At 40.5% G+C, this 27,994-nt stretch overlaps 1 protein-coding gene across 2 annotated transcripts; it reads left to right on the top strand.

The window, feature by feature from the left end:
* Positions 1-8: 8 nt before the first annotated feature.
* rrn3 (RRN3 homolog, RNA polymerase I transcription factor) lies at positions 9-27,994 on the top strand. Of its 2 annotated transcripts, XM_060902141.1 has the most exons (18): positions 9-91; positions 234-342; positions 454-510; positions 4,423-4,512; positions 6,213-6,342; positions 6,443-6,502; positions 10,442-10,505; positions 11,485-11,554; positions 14,304-14,402; positions 14,659-14,751; positions 16,631-16,757; positions 17,017-17,147; positions 17,243-17,373; positions 19,171-19,355; positions 19,951-20,059; positions 20,514-20,666; positions 25,062-25,146; positions 26,527-27,994. In XM_060902141.1, exons 2-18 carry the CDS (start codon positions 250-252, stop codon positions 26,665-26,667), a joined length of 1,818 nt encoding a protein of 605 aa, XP_060758124.1. In that variant the 5' UTR covers positions 9-91; positions 234-249; the 3' UTR covers positions 26,668-27,994. The 2 variants fall into 2 exon arrangements, with proteins under 2 accessions (XP_060758124.1, XP_060758123.1); XM_060902140.1 differs by having other exon boundaries at positions 17-342.

Below are 27,994 nucleotides of genomic sequence, written 5' to 3'. Positions count from 1 at the left end.
GGAATACGGGTGAGGATGGTCAAAAAGAGTCCGCATATCAGCGTGCTGTGTTTATTTACAGCGTTAAATGAGCGCTGTTTATTGTTTTGTGGTATGTAGCTGTGTTGTGTTGGAGTTGTGAGGACATGTCTCGACTTGTCCTCGGATTATAACTCGAAATCAATAGAATTGGGTTTGGTGTTAGCACGTGCGCAGTGTGAGCTCAGTGAATAACAGAGTTTGGTGTGGTTTAGTGTTTAGAAATCCAGCATGGAGGTGGAGAGAGAGTTCATCAGCACTCCTCCACCCAAAACTGTCCGGTTTGGGGATAGTGTTGTCAACACTTTGGCCAAACTCAAGCAGGTGAGATGTTTTCACTCTTGACTTTAGCTCCATTAAGGATCTATTTCTGTAATAAAGCAACAACAAACAGTGAGTTATTTGTATTGTTTCTGTCTTTTTTTTGTCTTTAAGGGAGACACAAGTGACTATGAGATGATAAAGCATCAACTTTCAGACCCTGATATTAAGGTAGGTCTTTTCTGAAGGAGTTCATGAACAATAATTGGACCAGAGATTCTCAGAATGAGGCTCTGTGATTTCTTTATTTGGTTAGAGAGAAGACAAAGAAGAAGAAGGCTTTATTTTTGTCACAAAGTGCATATTCTGGACCTTTTTTGTTTTTAATGTTTTATATGAAAGTATGTCCCTTTACACACTCATCCAGAAGGGTAATTTTGCACAAGTCCATCTGTCTACAGCAGAAAAAAATAAAACAACAAAACACATCTGGAAAAATCCCAACGGAGTCTGGAGCCAGATTCGTGACATCACCTGCGGAAGCGCCAGCAGGTTGTGAGAGCTTGGACGGTTTCAGTGCACAGCCTGTGTAGACCAAGCGCTCCCATTTCTCTCTCATTGTCCGGTCTTTTGGGAAACGATGAGTACTAATTCCATCATGATTGGTGTTGCTACACCCTCGTATGATACACCTGTTAACCATTTTAATAATTACGCAATAACGTTGAAGAAATTTGCAGAAAACCACCAGGTCGTTTTTTCATAAACAAACCAGCGCTGACGTAGGATTCAGAGGGAGGCGTCCCGCACGTACGCGACGTCACGAAAATCAATGTTTGCCGGGAAATCCAAACGGCAAGTTTTTTCAGAGGCGGACCAATTCGCCTCAAATGGCTTGATTTCAACTGAATTTTTCTGGTATTGCGCAAGGTAAAACAATTGCACAAAATGTGACAGACATTTGAACAAAGTTTAATATAAAATTGGAGAATTACATTGATCTTGCTCCTGAATTTACCCGTGATGCGCACTTTAAGCACGGTGAAATTCCTCCTCCATCTGAAGCAGTGAACACATGCACGTACCCAGAGCAGTAGGCAGCTATGCTGCAGCGCCCGGGGAGCAGTTGGGGGTTAGGTGCCTTGTTCAAGGGCACTTCAGCCATGATACAGACAGAGGGAGGGGAAAGTGCTGTTCATTCACTCAACTCTCCTCATGTTTTTCCTGCCGGTCCTGAGAATTGAACCGGTGACCCTTTGGGCCCATGTTTGCCTCCAAACTATGGAACCTCCCTATCAGGGAGATTAAGGCTTTTTATTATTACAGAGGTGAAAATCACATTCTCCTGAGAGCAAGTTTTAATCAGTAGCCAGAAGATTATTGTACACAATTGAATAGTAATTAATAATTGAACAATTGAATACAATTATCATTTGAGATCTTAGTCTGTACATGTCAGTATTCGAGGCTCTAGGACACCCTTCCGACATAAATCGAATGTTTCACAGGATGATTTTAGTTTAAACTCACTCCCATGCTGCAGGAGTTTCTTTGAAAAAATATTTTATTGTTTATCTTATTTTTATATAATAGTTTTTAATTGAGCTTCAACTGTGTCATTGATGTACATCCAAGTAAGAAGAAGTAAAAGCTATGGTTTAGCATGGGGGGGGGATGAATAATAAAAATAACAACAACCACCATCACTTGTGGACACACCTAATTCTGTGGGTTTTTGTTGTTTTTATAAATTAAGACACTTCATGTCTTTCAGTAATGGTGGAGTGGAGTGTTGTAGAACTCGAGTCCGGACTTAGGACCACTTTTTGAAGGTCTCGTCTTGGAATCGACCGCATTTTGACCCGGTCTTGTCTCAGTCTCGGACATTGAAGACTCAGGATTTTATTTCATGACCGGTCAAGACCACAACTGTGGGGATTTCACTAAACTGCCTGTGTATTGTGCAATTTATTTTTTAATGTCTTTACTGTGATCAGACGTAAAACTTCCTGCTTCAAATGCGACCAATAACGTGACTCATTGCGAATTTGAAAATTTTCTTCCTGTTAAACGGCCGTCACCCCTCCCCCAACCCTCTTCACACATACTGGTCTGGTCCTGGTCTTGACTCGGTCTCGTCCTGCTTTGGTCTTGATTTGATGTCAAGCCTTCAAAGTCTTGGTCTTGATGCACTCTGCAGACCCTCCAGGATTTCGCGATGTTGCGATTTGCAACTTCAATGCAAATTCAACCAATCCCTGTGAATTCAGGGCGGTGTTGCAATTATATCCAATCACCGCAAATTTGACCAATCATTGGCGTCGTCTTGAGGTGACGTCGACAAACTACCTTCCGCCTTACTTCCAGTGTTGCCAGATTGGGCGGTTTTAAGTGCATTTTGGCGGGTTTTGACATATTTTGGGCTGGAAAACGTCAGCAGTATCTGGCAACACTGCATGTGCGAGTCAGTGTTTATGTAGGCTTAAATTCTGTTACTGAAAGTGTGTTATGTTTACAGTGAAGCACCGTGTGCATTTTACATTATTTTTTTACTTAATACAAGAAGTTAATGGATGCCAACATTTTTGCCAAAATGGTATTTTATTTTCCATTGTTTAGGCAGCTTCAGCATCATACTGTGAGATTCTGTTCAAATTGTTTTTTTCTTCTATGAAGCCTGAGCCATTTATTTTATTAGTTTATAATTATTGTTTAATTTAGTCTTCAGGAGAGACTGCCTGCACACAGTACTAGTATTAATAGTTTTTTTTTTTTCCTTACATGAAAGCTGAGGCATTTATATTATATTTTAAGGTAACTTCATGTTGTGCTGTGAGGTTCTCTGCACTTTAACTTTTGAACCAACAGGTGCATTTGGATAAGTAAAGCCTATTTTTCTGCATTTTTGTAGTCCTGGTAATCTTTTATATTGGTAAAGTTGTTTATAGGACCATTTCTTAGTGTCTTTTTTTGTTTTTTTTAATCAATAGTTTTTCAGTAATAACTTAATATTTAACATATCACTCAATTTTAATCACTAAAAGAGAAAATCGCAACAATTTCTCGCAACTTTCACTTCCTCCCGCAATGTAATCGCAACAAAAACCTAAAAAACACCGCAACTTTCATTGCAATTTTTTGGAAACCCCCCCCGCAACATCAGACATTTTAGCCCACAACAATCACAAAAAAGGCCCACGGAATCCTGGGGGGACTGACACTGGTCTCGGTCATGACCTGGTCTCGGTTCAGGTGGTCTTGACTTCAACAATAATGGCCTGACATTTCTCTTTACTTAGGTAAATGGTAAATAATAAAAATACAGTAAATAGCCCTATTTGATAACTGTAGTAATCCATATTAAATCAAGAACCACTTAACTCAGGAAAGAGAAACGATGTTCATCATCATCGTTATATCAGTCAGTATATAGTGAATGTTATCTAAGTTCTCTCAGATCACATGAACAAAATTATATCAGGAATAAAACACTCCAGAACGTGCTGTTATAGAAAAATAAATCACCGATGGAGTTTAGCTCGGAGTTACTATCATCACCCAGAAGTTGATTTAATTTCTTATAAATCTTGAAGTGTTTTATTTCTCTTATTCTGCATCTGCAACAATTTACTAATTTTACTTTATTCATGAATGACACTTCACACTTTTTATCTATTTATCGTAAATGTAATGTTGTTCGATTTAATCTCTGAAGCAAGTTCATAACCTTCATGTGACTGAGGACTTTCCTGTGACGGAAACTGTGCTGACTGTTCCAAAGCACCGACACTGGAGACTCCTTCCATTAATGTTAAATAAACATCATCTTCATACAGAAACGTCACCAGATCAATGCTTATATATTTGTTTTTGTTCAATAAGTGCACTTTAAAATTAGTTTATTATCAGTCTGTGTCTCTGTGAACGAACGGTTACTATGGAAACGATATCATATTAGAACAAGTACATTGAGATAAACCTGTGATTCGCAGCTGCATTCGCGTCGGAGAAAATGAATCGACACCTTCTGACCAATCAGAATCGAGGATTCAATAGCACTGTGGTGTACACACACACACACACACACACCAGTAAAAAAGCGGTGCCTGACTCCTCTGTGTGTGCTGTTTGTGTTCCCGACAGGACGCTCAGATCATCAGCTGGCTGCAGGAGTTCAGGTTGTGCATCACGCAACTCGGCAAAGAACACGAACAGCTGATCTACATGGTTCTGGTAAGGAGCGTCACGACACCGGGTTAAAGGATCAGAACAAAACAATGTTATGTTGTACACTTAATGTACATGTCTAAATCATTGCATGCTAACTCTTAGGAGGTGTTGGTTAGTTCTTACCAGGCTTGTAGTCCTCGAGTCCAGGACTCGGACCCTAATTCTAAGGACTCATGACTCGACTTGGACTTGAGCACTGATGACTCGGACATGGACTCGGACTCGTGCGTTAACTGCATTCGGACTCATAAATTGGAGACGAGGACTCGGATTTTTTTCTTTATTTTTTGTAATGTGCCATAATACTTTGGCATAAGATATTTATATCTACATGAATTTTTGTACGAGTGTCACACCTGGGCGCCTTGGTGCGTGCATCAGATACACTACCGTTCGAAAGTTTGGGGTCACCCAGACAATTTTGTGTTTTCCATGAAAAGTCACACTTTTATTTCCCACCATAAGTTGTAAAATGAATAGAAAATATAGTCAAGACATTTTTCTGGCCATTTTGAGCATTTAATCGACCCCACAAATGCGATGCTCCAGAAACTCAATCTGCTCAAAGGAAGGTCAGTTTTATAGCTTCTCTAAAGAGCTCAACTGTTTTCAGCTGTGCTAACATGATTGTACAAGGGTTTTCTAATCATCCATTAGCCTTCTGAGGCAATGAGCAAACACATTGTACCATTAGAACACTGGAGTGAGAGTTGCTGGAAATGGGCCTCTATACACCTATGGAGATATTGCACCAAAAACCAGACATTTGCAGCTAGAATAGTCATTTACCACATTAGCAATGTATAGAGTGGATTTCTGATTAGTTTAAAGTGATCTTCATTGAAAAGAACAGTGCTTTTCTTTCAAAAATAAGGACATTTCAAAGTGACCCCAAACTTTTGAACTTTTAGGTTCATTCTGTCTCCAATGACAAACAAGTCAAAGTACATTTAGAAATCACTGCTTTCTTTTTTAAATTTGTATTTTCTATCCTGTCCCAACTTTTTCTGATTTGGGGTTGGAAATCTCATCTCATTATCTGTAGCCGCTTTATCCTTCTACAGGGTCGCAGGCAAGCTGGAGCCTATCCCAGCTGACTATGGGTGAAAGGCGGGGTTCACCCTGGACAAGTCGCCAGGTCATCACAGGGCTGACACATAGACACAGACAACCATTCACACTCACATTCACACCTACGCTCAATTTAGAGTCACCAGTTAACCTAACCTGCATGTCTTTGGACTGTGGGGGAAACCGGAGCACCCGGAGGAAACCCACGCGGACACGGGGAGAACATGCAAACTCCGCACAGAAAGGCCCTCGCCGGCCACGGGGCTCAAACCCGGACCTTCTTGCTGTGAGGCGACAGCGCTAACCACTACACCACCGTGCCGCCGGGGTTGGAAATGATTTTATTTTAAATATTTATTTATTTTATTTAAATGTTTGTTTGCTTCTTATTGTTTAGTATAATTTTGCTGTAAGCTGTATTCACTTTAAAGTTATGATTTGATATGATTTTGTATATAGTATTTTAAAATTTGTTTTTTTGTTTCATTTTTTTAACCGCTTAGTTTTAATAGTATTCAATTTTATATGTGAAATAAAATACCTGTAACATTTTATACCCAGTTATAGTTGTTGATGTTCTCCTTCCTTCTTTCCTTTATTTAATTTTAATTTTATTTTTAACTCCCTGTCAGAGGCTGCCGTGGCTCGGGCGGAGTCTTGCCGTGGTGGATGAATACCTGGCGTTCCTCAGCAACCTCATCTCCGCTCAGACTGTGTACCTGAGGTCATGTCTCAAAATGCTCGTCTCTAATTTTACACCCAGTGAGTTTCGTTCCACTCCTCCGTTTCGAACACCGTGTCCTTCTGGTCAGATAAAAACCTGGTGTGAGCTGAAGTGCTGACGTTTCATCCTCTCTTACAGGAAGAGTGAAAATCCAGGAAGGGAACGTGGACATATCGGATTCGGATGATGACGATGAGAGTGAGTGTGTTTTGCGTCTCTCTCTCTCTCTCTCTCTCTCTCTCTCTCTCTCTCTCATACACACACACACACACACACACACACACACACACACACACACACACACACACAGGGCTCTCAGTTTATTAGACCATGCAGAAGCACTAATGACAGCTCAGTATCTGTCAGGGCTCGAAATTCATATATTTTTTCACCAGCCAGCCGGACTAGTTCCCTTCCAAAGTAACTCGCCACACAGAAAATCAACTCGCCAAAATTTGTTCATGTATGAATTTTACTTCTGTCAAAAATAACAGAGTAGTTACCATTGTTCATGACTAATGTGCATTTATTTCAAGAACTGGAGTATTTTGATCAGGGGTGAAAGTAACTTTTATTTCTTGCCGGTACTATTATTTTGAGTGCGCGCCGAAAAATCTCATCTCATTATCTCTAGCCGCTTTATCCTTCTACAGGGTCGCAGGCAAGCTGGAGCCTATCCCAGCTGACTACGGGCGAAAGGCGGGGTACACCCTGGACAAGTCGCCAGGTCATCACAGGGCTGACACATAGACACAGACAACCATTCACACTCACATTCACACCTACGCTCAATTTAGAGTCACCAGTTAACCTAACCTGCATGTCTTTGGACTGTGGGGGAAACCGGAGCACCCAGAGGAAACCCACGCGGACACGGGGAGAACATGCAAACTCCACACAGAAAGGCCCTCGCCGGCCACGGGGCTCGAACCTGGAACCTTCTTGCTGTGAGGCGACAGCGCTAACCACTACACCACCGTGCCGCAAAATACACCTAATTATTTATTATTGTCTAACAGGCACACACGCAGTCTCTCTCTCGCGCTCCCTCGCGCGCTCCGTCGTACGTGCGATGCAGACATTAATGTCTCGTGTGCACGCTCTTGCTCGCTTGCTCTAGATTTCGGGAGATATTCTCCAATTTGCGGGCATCAGGGAGCCACTATCAATATGCGGGAGACTCCTGGAACTTGCGGGAGACTTGGGATGTCTGTTATATGCGTACGCAGTAGTGAAAAAAACAACAGCCTGACCGTCCTGCCGATAAACACATCGATGAACACAGACACGGCACGCGCTTAATATGTGGCGGCTTTAGTTGATGGTGTGTCTGAATCTTCGCTTCATATATCTTTTTTTTTTTTTTTTTTTCAACTAGCCAGCCGGGCTGGCTAGTGACAGGAATTACTCGCCAAATGACAAATTAAGTCGCCTCGGGCGACCGGACCACCGCGAATTTCGAGCCCTGTATGTGTACCATCTGCTTCAAAATTATTGGCACCCTTCATGAGCCAGAATGAATAACGCACATAAAAAGTGACCCCTCCCCCTCTCCACCCCCAAACTTTATTTTTAACACAATCCTTTTTAAACTACTTTAAAAAAAAAAAATTATACCAACTCATTCACATTTTGTAAAATGATATTTTGTGAAGACTCCCTTGGTCTGAATAACAACACTGAGCCTTTTTTTCCATGATATTTGAACACATACAGCTTGATTATGGTGTGTATAAAAGCACAAAGTCTTATAAAAGACACAAATATCCCAGGAAAAAAAAAGATAATGAAGTCAAAAAGTGTGTTTTTTGCTCTTAGTGTCCATGTTCTCTGGATGTGGAATTCACATCTTTAACTCTTTACCCCTTAAAGCAGTTGCTACAGCCACCCTTGTATACAGTGGGGCAAAAAAGTAGTCAGTCAGTCGCCAACTGTGCAAGTTCTCCCACTTAAAAAGATGAGAGAGGCCTGTAATTTTCATCATAGGTACACTTCAACTATGAGAGACAGAATGAGAAAAAAAAAATCCAGAAAATCACATTGTCTGATTTTTAAAGAATTTATTTGCAAATTATGGTGGAAAATAAGTATTTGGTCAATAACAAAAGTTCATCTCAATACTTTGTTATATACCCTTTGTTGGCAATGACAGAGGTCAAATGTTTTCTGTAAGTCTTTACAAGGTTTTCACACACTGTTGCTGGTATTTTGGCCCGTTCCTCCATGCAGACCTCCTCTAGAGCAGTGATGTTTTGGGGCTGTCGCTGGGCAACACGGACTTTCAACTCCCTCCAAAGATTTTCTATGGGGTTGAGATCTGGAGACTGGCTAGGCCACTCCAGGACCTTGAAATGCTTCTTACGAAGCCACTCCTTCGTTGCCCAGGCAGTGTGTTTGGGATCATTGTCATGCTGAAAGACCCAGCCGCATTTCATCTTCAATGCCCTTGCTGATGGAAGGAGGTTTTCACTCAAAATCTCACGATACATGGCCCCATTCATTCTTTCCTTTACACGGATCAGTCGTCCTGGTCCCTTTGCAGAAAAACAGCCCCAAAGCATGATGTTTCCACCCCCATGCTTCACAGTAGGTATGGTGTTCTTTGGATGCAACTCAGCATTCTTTCTCCTCCAAACACGACAAGTTGAGTTTTTACCAAAAAGTTCTATTTTGGTTTCATCTGACCATATGACCTTCTCCCAATCCTCTTCTGGATCATCCAAATGCTCTCTAGCAAACTTCAGATGGGCCTGGACATGTACCGGCTTAAGCAGGGGGACACGTCTGGCACTGCAGGATTTGAGTCCCTGGCAGCGTAGTGTGTTACTGATGGTAGCCTTTGTTACTTTGGTCCCAGCTCTCTGCAGGTCATTCACTAGGTCCCCCCGTGTGGTTCTGGGATTTTTGCTCACCGTTCTTGTGATCATTTTGACCCCACGGGGTGAGATCTTGCGTGGAGCCCCAGATCGAGGGAGATTATCAGTGGTCTTGTATGTCTTCCATTTTCTAATAATTGCTCCCACAGTTGATTTCTTCACACCAAGCTGCTTACCTATTGCAGATTCAGTCTTCCCAGCCTGGTGCAGGTCTACAATTTTGTTTCTGGTGTCCTTTGACAGCTCTTTGGTCTTGGCCATAGTGGAGTTTGGAGTGTGACTGTTTGAGGTTGTGGACAGGTGTCTTTTATACTGATAAGTTCAAACAGGTGCCATTAATACAGGTAACGAGTGGAGGACAGAGGAGCCTCTTAAAGAAGTTGTTACAGGTCTGTGAGAGCCAGAAATCTTGCTTGTTTGTAGGTGACCAAATACTTATTTTACTGAGGAATTTACCAATTAATTCATTAAAAATCCTACAATGTGATTTCCTGGATTCTTTTCCCCCATTCTGTCTCTCATAGTTGAAGTGTACCTATGATGAAAATTACAGGCCTCTCTCATCTTTTTAAGTGGGAGAACTTGCACAATTGGTGGCTGACTAAATACTTTTTTGCCCCACTGTATGTATATACTGTTCACCCTTAGAACATATTTACAAGAAAAAAAAAAGTCGTCAGATGTCGTTATTATGGTGCATACACACCGGCGTCATTATGGAATATACACGGGATTGTCATATGTCGTCATTAAGGGGTAAAGAGTTAAAAACATATTCATTTAATGTGGCTTTTTCAAATTTAGATTTTATTGCTCATTTCTGTTTTTTATTTATTACCTTTTAATCTTTGTCAACGTTAATATTTTCTCTTATTAAAAAAAAATTTTTTTTTCCTCTCATTTTATGGTTTCTGGCATAAAAATGTTTTTCTCCTTACCGTTTTTATCTTTTTTCAGGTTGACTGGTGTTCTAGAATGTAATGAGTTTTATCTGTTTTAATTGGGAAGCACTTTGAGCTGCGTTTTATGTATGAAAGGTGCTGGATACAGTAAAAAGTCATCGTCCTCTTCTTCTTCGTACTCTTTACATTTAACGATGAAAATCCTGTCAGATAAGTTTCCCGCATTAATAATTTCCTGTCTGTTGTTTCCATTCAGTGTTTATTTTTGAAAGAAGTTTCAGTTCGACACTGAACCAGTTCAGGAAAACGTTAACGCAGGTAGCACATCTCTAATTTTGTCTGTGTTCATATTTATTCAGACCTGCCCAGGATATTCAATCACTGTCACCAAGCCCTGGAGATGATCACAAGATACGTTCCATCGTAAGTTGTTGTTGTTATTATTATTTGAGTCATTGAGGTGTAGGTGGAAAGTCTCATAACGCACTTTGGGTTGTGCTGCTGTAGGAAAATAATCAACACCAGGGCTATGTGATGGAGCAGGTTTACTGTTGCATCCTCGACACAAATCGACACCTCGCGCTCTCCGTTCTGCAGTGATGGATTTTCTCATAAAAATTTTTTTTTTTATGTGCATTTATTCGTGTGTGTGTGTGTGTGTGTGTGAAAGACACTCACACCAACGATAGCTACGTGTCATTGCGCAGAACATCAGAATTAAATGAAATATGGAACGTGAGAGAAGCTTATTTAGATACGTTTGTGTTGATTAATTTTCTTAAAGGAATAATCCGGAGTGAACTGCATTGTGAAATGCACAATTTCGTAGCATCACATGACCTCCCATTCAAAATTCCAACCCGCTTGGACTATAATGTTGTTGCATGCAGTTTCCTTTTAATTTCGAACTGAACACTAGACTGTGTTTCTCCATAAAATGCTACGAAATTGTGCATTTCCAGAGGATTTAGCTCTGCACTCGACTTTTACGGACTGTCCCCTGAAGATGGCGTCTGGAGAACAGCTACTTTCGGGAAGGTACATGTTTTGTATTCAGTCTTCTAGACGATCTGTCCGTACGCTTCTAGAGCCAGGGACACTTCGGTTTGTGTGTAGGAACCCTGTACTCACTTCCACTGAACTGTAATGTTGTTTGGACCTTGGCAATGGTTTTAAAAACAGCGTTTTGTATCGGCGAAATGACATGCCCCTCGCACTGCCGTGTTAGCGCTTTCGGTTTAAATCTCAAAAAAACAACGTTCTCAAAACACAACCGATTGACGTGATTGTGCTACCAACTCAACGTATGCACTCCCAATCATGCGAAAATAGCCCTAAAGAGAATTTCACTCCGGATTATTCCTTTAAGTGTCTAGTTTTGTTTTGTTTTTCTCCTCCATAGGACCAGCCGGTTCCTGATGCCCATCCTCAGCGATCACTTCCCTTTTGTTCAGAAATCATCCAGAACACTGGTACGGTACATCCTGATTTTATTTTATTTATTTTTTTAATTTTTATTTTTTTAAATCTCTTACCAAAGAATCAGCAGCTCTGGTTTGATTTGACGGGGCTTTAGGAAGAGGAGGGAATATAGTTTATTCTCGAGTTGAACTGAATTTGACTTTAGTTCGAGTTAAACCTAAAATTGAGTTTATCTGAATTTAGAGTTGTTCCAAACTGATGCTTATCAGAATTTAACTTTAGCTTGAGTCAAACCTAAATTAAGTGAATCTGAGTTTGGGTTTATCCTACATCTGAGTGCATCTTAATTGAATCTTAAGAGTTTATTCAAAATGTTTATCTAAATTTGACTTTATTTTGAGTTTATCCTAAATTCAAACTGATCTTAAGCTTGCGTTTATGAGAAATTAAGTTGATCTGAGTTTGACTTTTTAGTTTTTGACTTCTGCTTAATTAGGTAAATTTTTCAAAACATTGTATCCCTTAATTAATTAATTGAAGAAAATTTTTTGGTTGTTTCATTAATAGATTGGATACCTAACTGATTCATATGCCGTTTTCTTGCGTAGCTACGTTTTTAGCGTATGTCAGGATGAACTACTACATCCCCCATCATTTATAGCGCCCTCCACAATTATTGGCACCCCTGGTTAAGATGTGTTAAAAGCCTTAAAATAAATTCAATTTTTATTGCAGAAGCATAATCTCACACTGAAAATTGTAGAAAAATGTAACCCTTAACTCCTGTGAATTTAAAAAAATTTTTTTTAAATCCCTGACTAAGAAATAATTATTTTTCATAAAATCACCTGTTCCACAATTATTGGCACCCATAATTCCTAGAAAATAAATGTAATTGAAGCATTTCTGTCATTTCTACTGTAGTTTATAAAGTTGATCAGAGTATCTAGGAGCCTTTAATTAGTAATTCATCACATCCTGTTTCCCTGGGGTATAAATATGATGTGACACAGAGGCCTATTTCTCTTATCCACTCTTCAACATGGGAAAGACAAGAGAACACACCATTCAAGTAAGGCAGATGTGTGTCGACCTTCATAAGTCAGGCAACGGCTACAAGAAAACAGCCGCTCGCCTACACCGGCCCGTATCTACAGTCAGAGGAATCATCAAGAAGTTTAAAACAACTGGAACAGTGGCAAACAAGCCTGGACGAGGATGCAAGTTTATCTTGCCACCACACACAGTGAGGAGGATGGGAAGAGAAGTAAAAAGTTCTCCAAAGCTCACCGTTAGAGAATTGCATCAAAGAGTAGCATCTTGGGGTCACAAAGTCTCCATAACAACCATCAGGCGTCATCTACATGCCAACAAGCTGTTTGGGAGGCATGCACGGAAAAAGCCTTTTCTCACTTACAAGCATAAATGTAAACGTCTGGAGTTCGCAAAGCGGTACTGGGACTTCAACTGGGACCGTGTGCTTTGGTCAGATGAGACCAAGATAGAGCTTTTTGGCAACAAACATTCTAAGTGGGTCTGGCGTAACACAAAAGACAAGTATGTGGAAAAGCACCTCATGCCCACTGTGAAGTATGGAGGAGGATCGGTGATGCTGTGGGCCTGTTTCTCTTCCAAAGGCCCCGGGAACCTTGTTAGGGTGCATGCCATTATGAACTCTTTGAAATACCAGGACATTTTAAATCAAAATCTGGTGGCCTCTGCCTGAAAGCTGAAGACGGGTCGTCACTGGGTCTTTCACCAAGATAATGACCCTAAACATGTGGCCAAATCTACACAAAAATGGTTCACTAGACACAAAATCAAGCTCCTCCCATGGCCATCTCAGTCCCCAGACCTCAACCCAATTGAAAACCTGTGGGGTGAGCTGAAGAGGAGAGTGCATCGGAGAGGACCCAGGACTCTGGATGATTTAGAGAGATTGTGCAAAGAGGAATGGTCGAAGATCCCGCTCTCTGTATTCTGCCATCTTATGAAACGTTAAAGGAGAAGATTAAGTGCTGTCTTGTTGGCAAAAGGGGGTTGTACAAAGTATTAACATCAGGGGTGCCAATAATTGTGGCACACATGATTTTATGTAAAATAATTATTTCTTAATGTGGGATTTTTTTTTTCCTACTGAATAAATGCACTTGAATTAAAGGTTGTATTTTTCTCTTTTTTTTTGCATTGTTGTCCTATATTATTAAAAAAAAAATAATAATAATTTAATAGAAGCCTAAGAACATATGTTAATGAGGGGTGCCAATAATTGTGGAGGGCGCTGTAAGCTCACAATTGTCCTGATCACTATAATACTGCTGTATTTAGTATAAATATGCAAGCGATTATAGAAAATCGTGTGCTGATCGTTCAAGAAATTCGGACTATTTCTCAATAATCACCTCAAGCAACTCGGTAAAATGGCGTTCAATCACTTCGTCACCGTAAGTGAGGAAGAATTACAAATGATGAAAGAAAATGCTGCTCCTGAAAGCACTAAAGATGCTACGAAGTTTTAAAACTATTCAAAGGGAAGTTGGGATTGTGATTTATTTTATCGATTTCAAAACAAAGTGTTTATGTGACTCGGTGTAGATCAGTGACGCAAGTCTGCGCCGCAGAGTTCTTCCATTTACATGAAGCTTTTGAAGTTTGAAATAAATCATTTTTTAAAAAATAATCACCTGTGTATTCACGCTAAAACAATTCTCCGCTTCAACTTCGTCTCGGATGTTACTCACCAATATTCACTTCACCTTCAGTGAATAGTTGTTAAGTATAAAATGTGTTTTTTTGCAGGAGTGTTATGTTCATAACCTGCTGCGGATCGCGGTCTATATTCCGGATCTGAGGCGGGACGTGCTGGAGCTCATCATCAGCAAGATGCTCACTCTGGATGTAGGGCGCGAGTGTTCTCGTACTTTCTGCTCAAAGAACAAACATGTTATATGAGGGGACAGAACCTGCCTGACACTGACACTGCTGTTCCTTTCTGTTTATTCTAAGTGTACCTGTTGTCTGTAGATTTAGTTGAGTTTATCACAAGTTTAAGTTTGATTTTGAAGTGGGGTTGGAACGCACGTTGGGGTTAATATTTAAGTGTAAACTTGTTAATAATGATGCTGTTGTGGTGGTGGTTGTTTGGGTGTGGTAGGTGAGCGCCCCCCGCAGTGAGATTGAGGAGATGGAGAGTTTGAGAGAGCAGAACCACGGCGCAGGAACACAGGACGACTTCCTGTTCAACATGGTGAGCTTCTGTACGACAGAGAAAATCATTTATAAAGTTGTAAACCTGGACATGTATTTCATTAATTAATGCAAAAAGACTTTTTTCCGTTCTTTATTCATCAGGGTTTCTTTTGGCTGTTTCTCGTTCTCTTCATTTTCTGCTGTATACACACTTTTTCTTCTGTCTATCCATTAAAACTCTCTGCCTCTTTTTCTCTCTTTCTGCCTCTTTTTGTCTCTCTCTCTGCCTTCTCTGTCTCTCTCTTGCTCTCTGCCTCTTTCTCTCTCTGTCTGTCTGTCTCTCTTGCTCTCTCCCTCTTTTTCTCTCTGTCTCTCTCTCTTGCTCTCTGCCTCTTTTTCTCTCTGTCTGTCTCGGTCTCTTGCTCTCTCCCTCTTTTTCTCGGTCTCTTGCTCTCTCCCTCTTTTTCTCGGTCTCTTGCTCTCTCCCTCTTGGTCTCTCCCTCTTTTTCTCTCTCTCTTGCTCTCTCCCTCTTTTTCTCTCTCTCTTGCTCTCTCCCTCTTTTTCTCTCTTGCTCTCTGCCTCTTTTTCTCTCTCTCTTGCTCTCTGCCTCTTTTTCTCTCTCTCTTGCTCTCTGCCTCTTTTTCTCTCTCTCTTGCTCTCTGCCTCTTGCTCTCTCCCTCTTGCTCTCTCCCTCTTTTTCTCTCTCTCTCGCTCATAAGCATAACATTCACACACTCTTCTGTCCATAAGGCTGATGATCTGTTGCCATGGCGTCATGTCCGTCGTCCACAATTCAGTTAAATTGTATCTCATCCGTCAGTTCTCCACGGATTTCCGTTCCGATTGTTTTGTTTGAAAGAACTCATCACTCCACACACAACTTGGTTGTCGTTTTGCTATTTTTTTGCTAACGAGTTTGTAATTAGGCCAAATTAACGAATTTTCCAGACCTCTGACTAGAATCGTATCTCCTCTCTCATCCGATTCCAGTTCTGATCGATGTTTTGGGTCGATCTTCCCTCGAGGAGCAAAATTTAGTCCTTTGTTGATGTTCCTGTTGTAAACAGTTTGTTGTGGAGGTTGGTCCTCTCTCACATCGTTGTCTCAGTTCTGTTTGATGCTTTGGTTGTTTTGATGGCAGGCCAGATGAGCGACTACGGCCTTGACGTCCTGTTTTTATCCCCTGCTGGCCAAAAGGCCCGAAAGGGGATTATGTCATGGCGATTTCCGTCTGTCCGTCCATCCCAGGAAGGGTGCTCACCTTCTGAAATCACAATTTTTGGAGGAATTTCATGAAACGTGTCAGGATTCTTTGTTATATGTTGGTAATACACATACTGTAATATCGTTAAATTGGGTCACATTTTACCGGAGTTACAGCGTAGTTGCCAGCGGGGGATATTGTGCTCTCCGAGCACTCTTGTTGCTTTGAGATGTTCACCCTGATATTTTCCCTTTCCATGTGTTAACATTCATGCACTCTTAAAGGTTTTTTTTTTTTTTTTGGGCTTTTTCCACCTTTATTAGATAGGACAGTGTAGAGACAGGAACCGAGCAGGAGAGAGACAGGGAGGGATCGGGAAATGACCTCGGGTCGGAATCGAACCCGGGTCCCAGGATTTATGGTATGGCGCCTTATCCACCTGAGCCACAACGCCCCACATTCATGCACTTTTTCTCAGAAATGATTGACTCTCCGAATCGCATTTCTCTTCTGTGTTAGTGTTAAAGTTAGTGTTTGTTTTTTCTTTTTTATTTAATCCGTTTTGCATCCTTTTCTCATCTGTACATTTAACCTACACACTCTGAAGCTTTCTTTTCTGTTCACACGTCTATTCTTTCTTGTGCAACCCTTTCCATTCTGTCAGTATTAACCCTTTTTCTCGAAGCGCCAACCCTGTTCACTTCACCGTATTTTCGTTTTCTTCTCTCCGAGGATGAGGATGAGGATAAGGACTCTGCCCATGATGGCGGTCTGGTGATGTTTCACTCTGTCGCTGACAGACTGGACATGCTGATGTTGGTGCTGCTCACCTTCATTAAGGACATGAGCCACGTTGATGGTGAGTCTCACGTGACAACAGACTGATCGTTTTCTCCTTATTCAGATTAACTCGTAATCTATTCTGCATTCAGCAACACGTAACAGAAGACGCGTGTTTCGTGGGAGTTTAATGATTCACTTCTCTATTGTCCTGTACATGACATGGCTGTTTAATATAATTTCCCTTTACTGCTTGTGTATCCTGATTTTGTGGACTAGTTTACAGTAAATAAGGCCAGACCCCGAACGTTACAGTCTCCGTGTTTTTTCCTGTACAGAGGTGTTGGACGTGGAGAGAGTCAAAATTCTCTACAGAGATCTCGTGTGTGTGTTCGATAAGCTGGTGCTGCCCACACACGATTCCTGTCACGTGCAGTTCTGCATGTTTTATCTGTGCAGCTTCCGCCTGGTGAGTGGCCCATGTTCAACGCACACGTTTTTGGATATGTACAGTATGCTGCATACTGGATATTTACACTGTGACTGTGTGTCTGATGTGGTCAGGGTTTAGCTGAAGCCTTCCTGGACCACCTGTGGAAGGTGCTACAGAGTCCGTCTCGGCCCCCTGTCCTCCGCCAGGCCGCCGCTGCCTACATGGGCAGCTTCCTCGCCAGAGCCAAGTTCGTTCCTATTGCGTACGTATCCATCTCTCATCTCTCAGTCTGTTCCTCACTGTGCTCTGTTTCCAACAAATGCTCATGTATATGATAATTCTAGGAAGCTCTGCTTCCAGCTTCCTTATATGGACTCGGACACACCCACTTAGAGCTGCTTTAATTTTTTAAATATATGGACTCGGGCACGCCCACATAATTGTTTATGCCCACTTAGAGGAGCTATTCCACTTGTTATATATGGACTCGGACACGCCCGCATAGAGCTGCTTTAATTTTTTTATATATGGACTTAGACGTACCCACATTAGAGCTGCTTTAATGTTTTGTTTTTAAATATGTGGACTCGGACATGCCCACATAGAGCTGGTTTAATTTTTTTTTATATATGGACTCAGACATGTCCACATAAAACTGCTTTAATTTTTTTTTAAATATATGGACTCGGGCACGCCCACATAATTGTCCATGCCCACTGAGAGGAGCTATTCCACTTGTTAGATATGGACTCGGACATGCCCACATAGAGCTGCTTTAATTTTAAAAAAATATATATGGACTTGGACACGCCCACATAGAGCTGCTTTTAAAAAAATGTGTGGACTTGGACACGCCCACATAGAGCTGCTTTAATTTTTTTTAATATATGGACTTGGACACACCTTTACTATTATCCACGCCCATGCAGAGCTGCTTTACTTTTTATATATGAACTCAGACACGCCCACATAGAGGAGCAGCTGTACTTTATATTATATATGGACTTGGACACGCCCACATAAAGCTGCTTTAATTATTTTTATATAGGGACTTGGACACACCTCCATTAGCATCCACGCTCACATAAAGCTGCTTTACGTTTTATATATGGACTCAGACACACCTACATAATTGTCCTGCTCTCATTTTTATATATGGACTGGAACACGCCCACATTATCCTCCATACCCATATACAGCTGCTTTATTTTTTTTTTAATATATGGACTTGGACATGCCCACATAAAGCTGCTTTAAAAATTTATATATATATATATATATATATATATATATATATATATATATATATATATGAATGAACTTGGACACACCATTATTATCCACACCCACACAGAGCTGCTTTATTTTTTATATATGAGCTCGGACACGCCCACATAATTGTCCATGCCCACACAGAGGAGAAACTCTACTTTTTATTATATATGGACTCAGATGCACCCACATAAAGCTGCTTTAATTTTTTTATTTAGGGACTTGGACACACTTCCATTAGCATCCACGCCCACATAAAGCTGCTTTACTTTTTATATATGGACTCGGACACACCTACATAATTGTCCCCACCCACTTAGAGGAGCTGCTGTCATTTTTATATATGGACTGGAACACGCCCACATTATCCTCCATACCCATATACAGTTGCTTTAATATATATATATATATATATATATATATATATATATATATATATATATATATATACACTCAGACACACCCACACCCACATAATTGTCCATGCCCACACAGAAGAGCAACTCTACTTTTTATATATGGGCTTGGACACACCCACATAGAGCTGCTTTAATTTTTTTATGTATGGACTCAGACACGCCCACATTATCATCCACACCCACAAAGAGCTGGTTTAATTTTTTTTATATATAATATATGGACTCGGACACCCACATAATTGTCCCCACACACTTTGAGCTGCTTTAGTTTTTATATATGAACCCAAACATGCCCATGTTTCTACCACACGCCTTCTGTCGACCCTATGTTAGATTAACGTAGTGTGTGTGCGCGCATGTGCGTGCAGGACAGTGAGGGCGTGTCTGGACCTGCTGGTTTCTTGGATTCATCTGTACATAGACAGCCAAGATTCGGGTTCCAAAGCATTCTGCGACGTTTCTCTGCACGGGCCGTTCTACGCCTCCTGCCAGGCCGTGTTTTACACACTCCTCTTCAGACACAAGGCCATCCTGGAGGGCAACATGAAGAAAGGTGTGTCTTCATCTTCCTCACTGATAACTTTATCAATTAGTTGGTTCCATCACAAATATCACTTGGAGATCAGTTATTCCTAACAACCTGTTTCCATCACATCATCTCATTATCCATCTCTTTTATACCACAGATCGATCAGTGCTCGATTCTGATTGGTAATTTTCTATAACAGGTGCTCTGACTGTAGTGCAGCTTCATGTTACAAGTTGATGCAGTCATTATAATATGCATAATTATCGTTTCTATAGTAACAGATTAAACCAAGGCTTACGTGGTGGACGCATTTAAAAATGTCTTTAATCATTGTTTGTTTTTTAATTAGACGTTTCTAATTTATTTAACATTGATGGAAGGTGTCAATACTTTGTAACATTCTGAGATAAGAAAAGAGAAGCTGGTGAGGGACTGAGTGTTTATAGCTACTATAATGTAAGTTATAACAGGAACTATCTTGTAAGTCGAAAACCGAAAAAAAAAATTATGACATCATTCTTTAGTTAATGAATAGTCGTTTTTGACAAATTTAAAGGAATAAAACACTTCAGGATATGATGTAGGAAAATAATCAACGTTTTTTTGGTCGTATGTGTAGGCTTGGCCTATTTACAGAGCTTGAATCTGGAGCGGATCGTCATGAGTCAGCTGAACCCGCTGAAAGTGTGTTTGCCAGCCGTCACCAACATGTTCGCCGCCATCATGAGGTAAAGCATCGCACCAGTCGTATATATTTATAAACACGCTTTAGAGCTGCATTAGCTAGCTAGTTGTCAAGGCAGGCAGTAATCATGCTATCTAGCTTGTGCGCACGTGCAAATATACACTTTATTTTCCAGGTTATTTTAAATATACTCCTTGAATATAGCAAGTAATTTAATCAGTAACATGTAACCAAGGGTTTGGGTTTTTTTTTTTTTTGAAAGGACTGGTTCCTAAGTATTTCTTGCTTTTATGCTTGACATGATAAAGTTCTACATTCTACACCGCACTACACAGTGTAGTGTGATTTTATTATCTTGTGTGATTGCCTATATTTTTTACAAGACAAGTTTTAAGAAAAAAATCTGTTCTAGTTTTTATGTCTCGTGTGTGGTGTTCTCTTGACAGCAATATCAATAAAGTTGTTTTTCCATTTCTGTTATTTTTCCTTCCCGATAGGAAATATCAGCTGGTGTTCTGCTACACGATCATCGAACGAAACAATCGCTGCATGTTGCCTGTAGTGAGGAGCTCAGTGGGCGGAGACTCTCTCGCTACCAATACCAATCCTCTGGACACGTTTTTCCCCTTTGACCCGTACCTGTTAAAGAGGTCTGTGCTAAACAAATAAGTAATAATACACTCCCTACCCACTTTAAAGTGCACATCCTGGACCACATTAGGTTTTTTTTTAAAATATGAAAGTATGTCCCTTTACACTCTCATCCAGAAGGGTAATTTTGCACAAGGCCATCTGTCTACAGCAGAAAAATAAAATAAAAGCGTCTGGAAAAATCCTAACGGAGTCTGGAGCCAGATTCGTGACGTCACCTGCGGAAGCGCCAGCAGGCTGCGAGAGCTTTGCATGGTTTCAGTGCACAGCCTGTGTAGACCAAGTTTAGCAGCTAGCGATTTTGCATTGAAATATGGACTTGTCGCCTGAGCGCAATGTTACTTCACCTTTGGATGAAGAATATAATGTTGCTCCACCCTCCTACGATACATCTGTTAACCATTTTAATAATTACGCGATAACGTTGAAGAAATTTGTAGAAAACCACCAGGTCGTTTTCTCATAAACAAACCAGCGCTGACGTAGGATTCAGAAGGAGGCGTCCCGCACATACGCGACGTCACGAAAACCAATGTTTGCCGGGAAATCCAAATGCCAAGTTTTTTCAGAGGTGGACCAATTCGCCTCAAATGGCTTGATTTCTACTGAATTTTTCTGGTATTACGCAAGGTAAAAAAAAAATTGCACAAAATGTGACCGATATTTGACCAAAGTTTAAAGGGGTACCAAATATAATATATACAGTTGCTGATGTGACAAAGTAACGTATTCTATCAAATTTATATACTAGAAAACAACGAAATATTTTGGTAATTGTAAATATAATAGTCGGTACGCTAAACGGCACAAGAGTCGCCATTTTTAAAAGACCGTGACGTCAGCCCTACCCACTGCACTAGGAGAGAAGCGTGTAATCATGGCGTCGGGCGCATCAAGTGAAAGCGACAGCTCTGTCGAATCATACGAAGAGATCCCGCAAGACACACTGCAAGCAGGCTATGGCTTAGAAGGGTACCAGTTTGAACCTAGGAGAGGTACTCTCGACTCTGGTGATGACGAAAGAAGAGAAGAAAGCTCGAACTCGCTTGGTGTTTTTCAGCGGAAACGAGTGAAAAGACACGTCTGGAGGATCGTTACGCTTTCCATCGGTCCTGTTATTACACCCGAAAGCAACACACTGTGGCATTGTGTAGCCGATCACTTACAGTTCATCCTACTTTCCGATTCACACGTGCTATTCCCAACCTCAATGAGCCAACACAACTGGGCACATACATACGTCATGAGTGTTACGCAGAGAAAATGAACGTGCATTCTGATTGGATAAAATTAATATCATGGCGGGCTGTTCAAACTGCGGAAATAGTTTGCTCGAGCTACTTTCAAAACACTATAACTTTCCAACCTTAGAACAAAAAACTTTTGTAAGTCTTGAATAAGGTTCATTAATGTGTGTTTTATTGTTATATTTACTCTATATATTGCCCTCTGTTCCCCTTTAATGTAAAATAGAATTACATTGATCTTGCTCCTGAATTTACCCATGATATGCACTTTAATAGAAACATGTAATTGATTCTAAGACTCCTGTTCTTGGCTGCAGGAGTGGAACCCAGTGTGGTCTTCTGTTTTCTGCTGCATGCTGAGATGCTTTTCTGCTCACCACGGCTGTAAAGAGAGATTTATATGAGTTACTATGAGTTCCTTCCTGGCAAAAAAAAGCTCGAACTGCTCAATCTGTCCATTTTCCTCTGACCTCTTTTTTTTTTTTTATCAATAAGCCGTCCACCCCCCACCCACCCACCCACCCACCCACAGAAATGTCGCTCACTCACTCGATGTTTTTTACACCATTCTTTTGTCTAAACTCTAGAGACTGTTGTGTGTGAAAACCCCAGGAGTTTCTGAAATACTCAAACCAACACCCATGCCACAGTGAAAGAAAGTCACACTTTGAAATCATAATTTTTCCCATTCTTGAACAACGTTTGAACATGAATTAACTGAAGCTCTTGATTTGCATCTGCATGATTTTATGCATCAAGTGATCGGCTGATTAGAGAACTGCATAAAACAGCAGGTGCATGTAGGGGTGTTCCTAATAAAGTGGCCAGTGAGTGTAAAGGCCTCTGCATGCTCTTGCGACAAGGCTTTTGCAGATAGCTTTTTACAGACAGTTGTAATTTATCGTTGAGCGGGGAGTAATAGGCGTGCGCGATGTTATTCACCGCCACAACGCAAGGGGGCGCGAAGTCGCGAAATCGCTAGGAGTAGTTGGTGGGTGTGGTTAGTGGAGTGTTTATCCTCCGGTTACTTATAATGACTAGAACTGGAGTCGTATAGATGTACGTACTTCCTCACTTCCTCGATCAACCGCTCTTCGTGCTGCTCCATCTTCGCTCGTGTTTTTAAAAATGGCGGTCGTAAAAACAAACCAAACCGGGAAAGTAGGGAAGCGGAAGTGCGTGTACAGCGGATGTAGAGTGGACCAATCAGAGCCCTCTTGTCTGCGACGCTATCTGCGAGGCTTCTGCGGTGGTCACAATTTTTGGGAGGTGCGCGCAGAGCGTCTGCGAAGGTGGGGGGGCTACGCAGACACTGTCTGCGACGCCATCTGCGAGGACTGGGTTGTCAGCATAAATTGGCCTTAAGTCCGAAGTAATTTTTCAACGAATTAAGAATATTTTCTTTTGAAAATTTTATAACGGAAGCGTAGCTGTTCATGTAAGAAACAAAATCCTTTAAGACAGGCATTTTCAAAGTGTGGGAGAGTCAGCCCTCCCTCAGAGAGCAAATAAACAGCGCCCCCCTTACAATTTTTGTTGTTGCTGTACTTAATGTTCCATTCGTATTTTTAAAAAATGGTTGTTGTACACATTTTTTCTTTTTTTCTTTTACACATTTTAAACATCTGTGCTTTTTAAAACATCTTTTTTTACACATTTTAAACATCTCATAGCATCGTTAGCTAGCGCCTCTTGGCAGACAACACACTGTGGCAGTGGAGCATCTTCAGATCCAGTCCATGAAAATCCAAACTTTAAATAATCATGGTCATACTTCCTTCTTTTTTCAGTCCCCCCAGGATTTCGTGGGCCTTTTTTGTGATTGTTGCAGGGGTCTTTCCAAAAAATTGCAATGAAAGTTGCGATTACATTGCGGGAGGAAGTGAAAGTTGCGAGAAATTGTTGCGATTTTCTCTTTTTGTGATTAAAATTGAGTGATATGTTAAATATTAAGTTATTACTGAAAAACTGTTGATTTAAAAAACAGACACTGAGAAATGGTCCTATAAACAACTTTACCAATATAAAAGATTACCAGGACTACAAAAATGCAGAAAAATAGGCTTTACTTATCCAAATGCACCTGTTGGTTCAAAAGTTAAAGTGCAGAGAACCTCACAGCACAACATGAAGTTACCTTAAAATATAATATAAATGCCTCAGCTTTCATGTAAGAAAAAAACTATTAATACTAGTACTGTGTGCAGGCAGTCTCTCCTGAAGACTAAATTAAACAATAATTATAAACTAATAAAATAAATGGCTCAGGCTTCATAGAAGAAAAAAAACAATTTGAACAGAATCTCACAGTATGATGCTGAAGCTGCCTAAACAATGGAAAATAAAATACCATTTTGGCAAAAATGTTGGCATCCATTAATTTCTTGTATTAAGTAAAAAAATAATGTAAAGTGCACACAGTCCTTCACTGTAAACATAACACACTTTCAGTAACAGAATTTAAGCCTACATAAACACTGACTCGCACACAGTGTTGCCAGATACTGCTGACGTTTTCCAGCCCAAAATATGTTCAAAACCTGCCAAAATGCACTTAAAACTGCCCAATTGGGCGGGAAACCACCCAATCTGGCAACACTGCTCGCACATGCTGCTGCTCTTGAACGTATACACGGAAGTAAGGCGGAAGGTAGTTTGCCAATGTCACCTCAAGACGACGCCAACGATTGGTCAAATTTGCAGTGATTGGATATAATTGCAACACCGCCCTGAATTCGCGGGGATTGGTTGAATTTGCAAATCGCAACATCGCGACATCCTGGAGGGTCTGGTTTTTTGCTTGGCCCAGACTCTGTCTCCTCACTCACTGTAGCTTTAGGTACTAAAAATCGGTCCATTTAGTCTCTGAAAAGCCCTGCTTTAAGATATGCTGTTATAGAAAAATAATCACTGATATGGTGGTGTGTTGAAGCAGAGTTACCGTTACTACCCCGAGGTATTGAACATATAACAGGCAACATCCAGGAATCCGTTACCTGGCACTGTGATGCCCTCGATTACTCACTCACTCACTCACTCGCTGTACAGCCGCACCTCAACAAATAATTGGTTTAAACTTGTGAACCGCACATTAGAGTACCCTTTTAGGGTTGATTTTATTAAGATTTGTCTTGTTTTTGTTCTCAGGTCTGGAAAGTATTTCGAATCGATCTATCAAGTGTGGGAAGAACCGAGCGACTGCATGGCAACTCCGAAGAAAGAAGTCACAAAAGTAGATTTTATACTCTGTTTTCAAAGTGTTTTATGGTACATTCAGTGTTCGTGCTCATCGACAGGAGTTGTTTGTAATTTGTAAACAATAACACATGACAGACTGTCTGGTTATGTGAAAATAATCCATGCTGGTGTGGTGTGATTCGGGCCTTATTTATCAATCTTTTAGTCGGCATATCGGGTGAAAATTCAATCCATGTTGCATGAAACTGGTCTCACTGAATTCAGAACAACATACTTTTTACAGAATTAAAATATGTTTATCCGTTCTTGAGATATTACAAATCAAAGATAGAAAAAAAAAAAAGGCTTAATTTTTCGAAAACTGCCGTAATATTCTGTATGAGGGTCACATGGTCCAAAATGGGTCTCATTAACCAATGAGATCAAATGTTGTTTTTTCTTAACTTTTTTTTTTGGTCAAGATATTTCCATGGAAATTAGCAGCACATAGATGGTCGTATACTGAATACAAAGTTTGAAAAATGAGTAAAAACGATTATGCAAATTAGTATAAATTATGCTAATTAGGTAAAACCGGTACACACTCTTCAAAGTTTCACCAACTGGCTTTATTTGTGCAATCTGATCTTAACTGTCATTTATACGTCACACAGAAGGAGACGTCAATGTTAATTATAAAATAAGCATAAACAAGCATTGAATGTCATTCACATCTACCATTCTCTGTCAAAATCTCATCTCATTATCTCTAGCCGCTTTATCCTTCTACAGGGTCGCAGGCAAGCTGGAGCCTATCCCAGCTGACTACGGGCGAAAGGCAGGGTACACCCTGGACAAGTCGCCAGGTCATCACAGGGCTGACACATAGACACAGACAACCATTCACACTCACATTCACACCTACGCTCAATTTAGAGTCACCAGTTAACCTAACCTGCATGTCTTTGGACTGTGGGGGAAACCGGAGCACCCGGAGGAAACCCACGCGGACACGGGGAGAACATGCAAACTCCACACAGAAAGGCCCTCGCCGACCCCGGGGCTCGAACCCAGGACCTTCTTGCTGTGAGGCGACAGCGCTAACCACTACACCACCGTGCCGCCCTCTCTGTCAAAATAAAAAAAGTAATAAAATATTTCCAATACCCTCTTTGTGCTCTGTAGGGCCTACTAGTGTTTATATGACGATGTAATGTGGATTTTTATTGATTTGGTTATTTATTAATAAATCAAACGCACATACACGCACCAGTAATATAAGAACTACATTGTGCGTAAAATGGTTCCAAGTTTTCAGGTAGGATGAAGTTAGAAGAAACAAAAATGCAAGTGTTCTGTACAGTGTATAAGTAGTATTATTTAATTATCTTTTAGCCTTTTTTCAAATCATCACATATTTTTTTTTCTTTCCCAGCATTCTACAGAAGAAGAGGACGATTTCCTACATGGTGAAACTCCTCAGGCGGACATGGTGATGGGGTCGTATGAGTCGCACCTCCGTAGCCCGAGCAGTGTTGGCTCTCCTCCCATTGCCTTCCTCCAACGGCCCTTCTGAAATACACACACACACTGATGGACTGAGATGATCTGCTTTCTTTATACCCCCATAAAGGGAATCTTCTGTAGCATTCTCCTACTTTACACACAACCTCACAATACATGTCCTTCAAGAGGACTCGGGGGAATTTCTGTACGTTTTTATAACTTATTAAACAAGAGGTTGGATGGCACAGGAATCAAAAAGTGTAAATGATGAGGCTTCATTTTTTATAAAAACGCAAATCTTGTCTGAGAGCTGAATTATGTTGGTTGCCTAATCGGCTGTATGAGATGTTTTTGTTTGTTTGTTTGTTTGTTTGGTTGGTTGGGTTTTTTTTGACCCCCAAATAAATAAAATGCATTTAAAACGTTCATAATTTTCAGTGCTAACAATAGCCAGCTGGCTAACTTGCGCTAACCTGACTGGATTTCTGAGAGAATTTTTGTTTTAAATCATTATTCACTGTTTGCCATATTTGTCCATTACCTTAACAGCTAATGGTAGCTAGCTGGTCTCAGAAGCTAACCTGAAAGGATTTCAGAGAGGACTTTTCAATTCGCATTCATAAATGTCAATAATATTCAAGAATACTTATAGCCAGATAGCTAATCGAAGCTAACCTGACACGAATTCTCAGGTTATACTAAAATGTTCGCAATCCCGTAGCGTTAAACCGTACAAACGATCCTCATGTTACTCTGCTAACTCATGTTAGCTAAATTGACATCTTTTCCAAGAGTCTTTATAAATATCCATAACATTAACTGTTAGCCATGTTCAGTGTTCATGATTTTAAAAGCTACTGCTATTTAAGTGGCTAACAGGACCAAACGTGAGAGGATCTTTTCAAATCCATACATTTTCATAATCTTCAGGGCTGCCGAAAGCCAGCTAGCTAACATGATCTAACCTGACAGGATTTCTCAGTTTATATTTGTAAATGTTATTAATCCTCACAGAACTAGTGCTGGTCAGCTTGTTCACATGAGAGAACGTGCTATATGATTTCTGAAAGGATTTTTATAAATCATATTTATAAATGTGATAAAATAACATTGACAGTTTGCCATATTTGACGTTCATAGTCGTGCTAGTTTGCTGGCTAAGCACATGAGTTAATCTGATATGATTTATGACAGGGTTTTCAAGATATATGGATAAATGTGAATCATCCTTACAGATAATGCTAGTCATGTAACATGGAAGGTTCATGGACACACTGCTAGGTTGCTCTGTATCTTGTACTTTGTCATTCTTTTTTAACGTAATGAAATAAGATCTTGTCTATAGCATGTAGTGGTGTGTGACTAAACTGGTAGTTAATAAAACTTTTGACATTTGA

The sequence above is a fragment of the Neoarius graeffei genome, chromosome 20, assembly GCF_027579695.1.
Source record: "Neoarius graeffei isolate fNeoGra1 chromosome 20, fNeoGra1.pri, whole genome shotgun sequence".
In the NCBI taxonomy this organism is placed as follows: Eukaryota; Metazoa; Chordata; class Actinopteri; order Siluriformes; family Ariidae; genus Neoarius; species Neoarius graeffei.
The sequence above is the reverse complement of the archived record's forward strand: the minus strand, read 5'-3'. Positions and strand labels throughout refer to the sequence as shown.

Coding starts and splice junctions, on each gene's coding strand:
- rrn3 (XM_060902141.1), top strand. CDS start 250: ATGGAGGTGGAGAGAGAGTTCATCAGCACTCCTCCACCCAAAACTGTC. Junction 16,758..17,016: donor GGACATGAGCCACGTTGATG/GTGAGTCTCACG, acceptor TTTCCTGTACAG/AGGTGTTGGACGTGGAGAGA. Junction 20,060..20,513: donor ATGTTCGCCGCCATCATGAG/GTAAAGCATCGC, acceptor CCTTCCCGATAG/GAAATATCAGCTGGTGTTCT.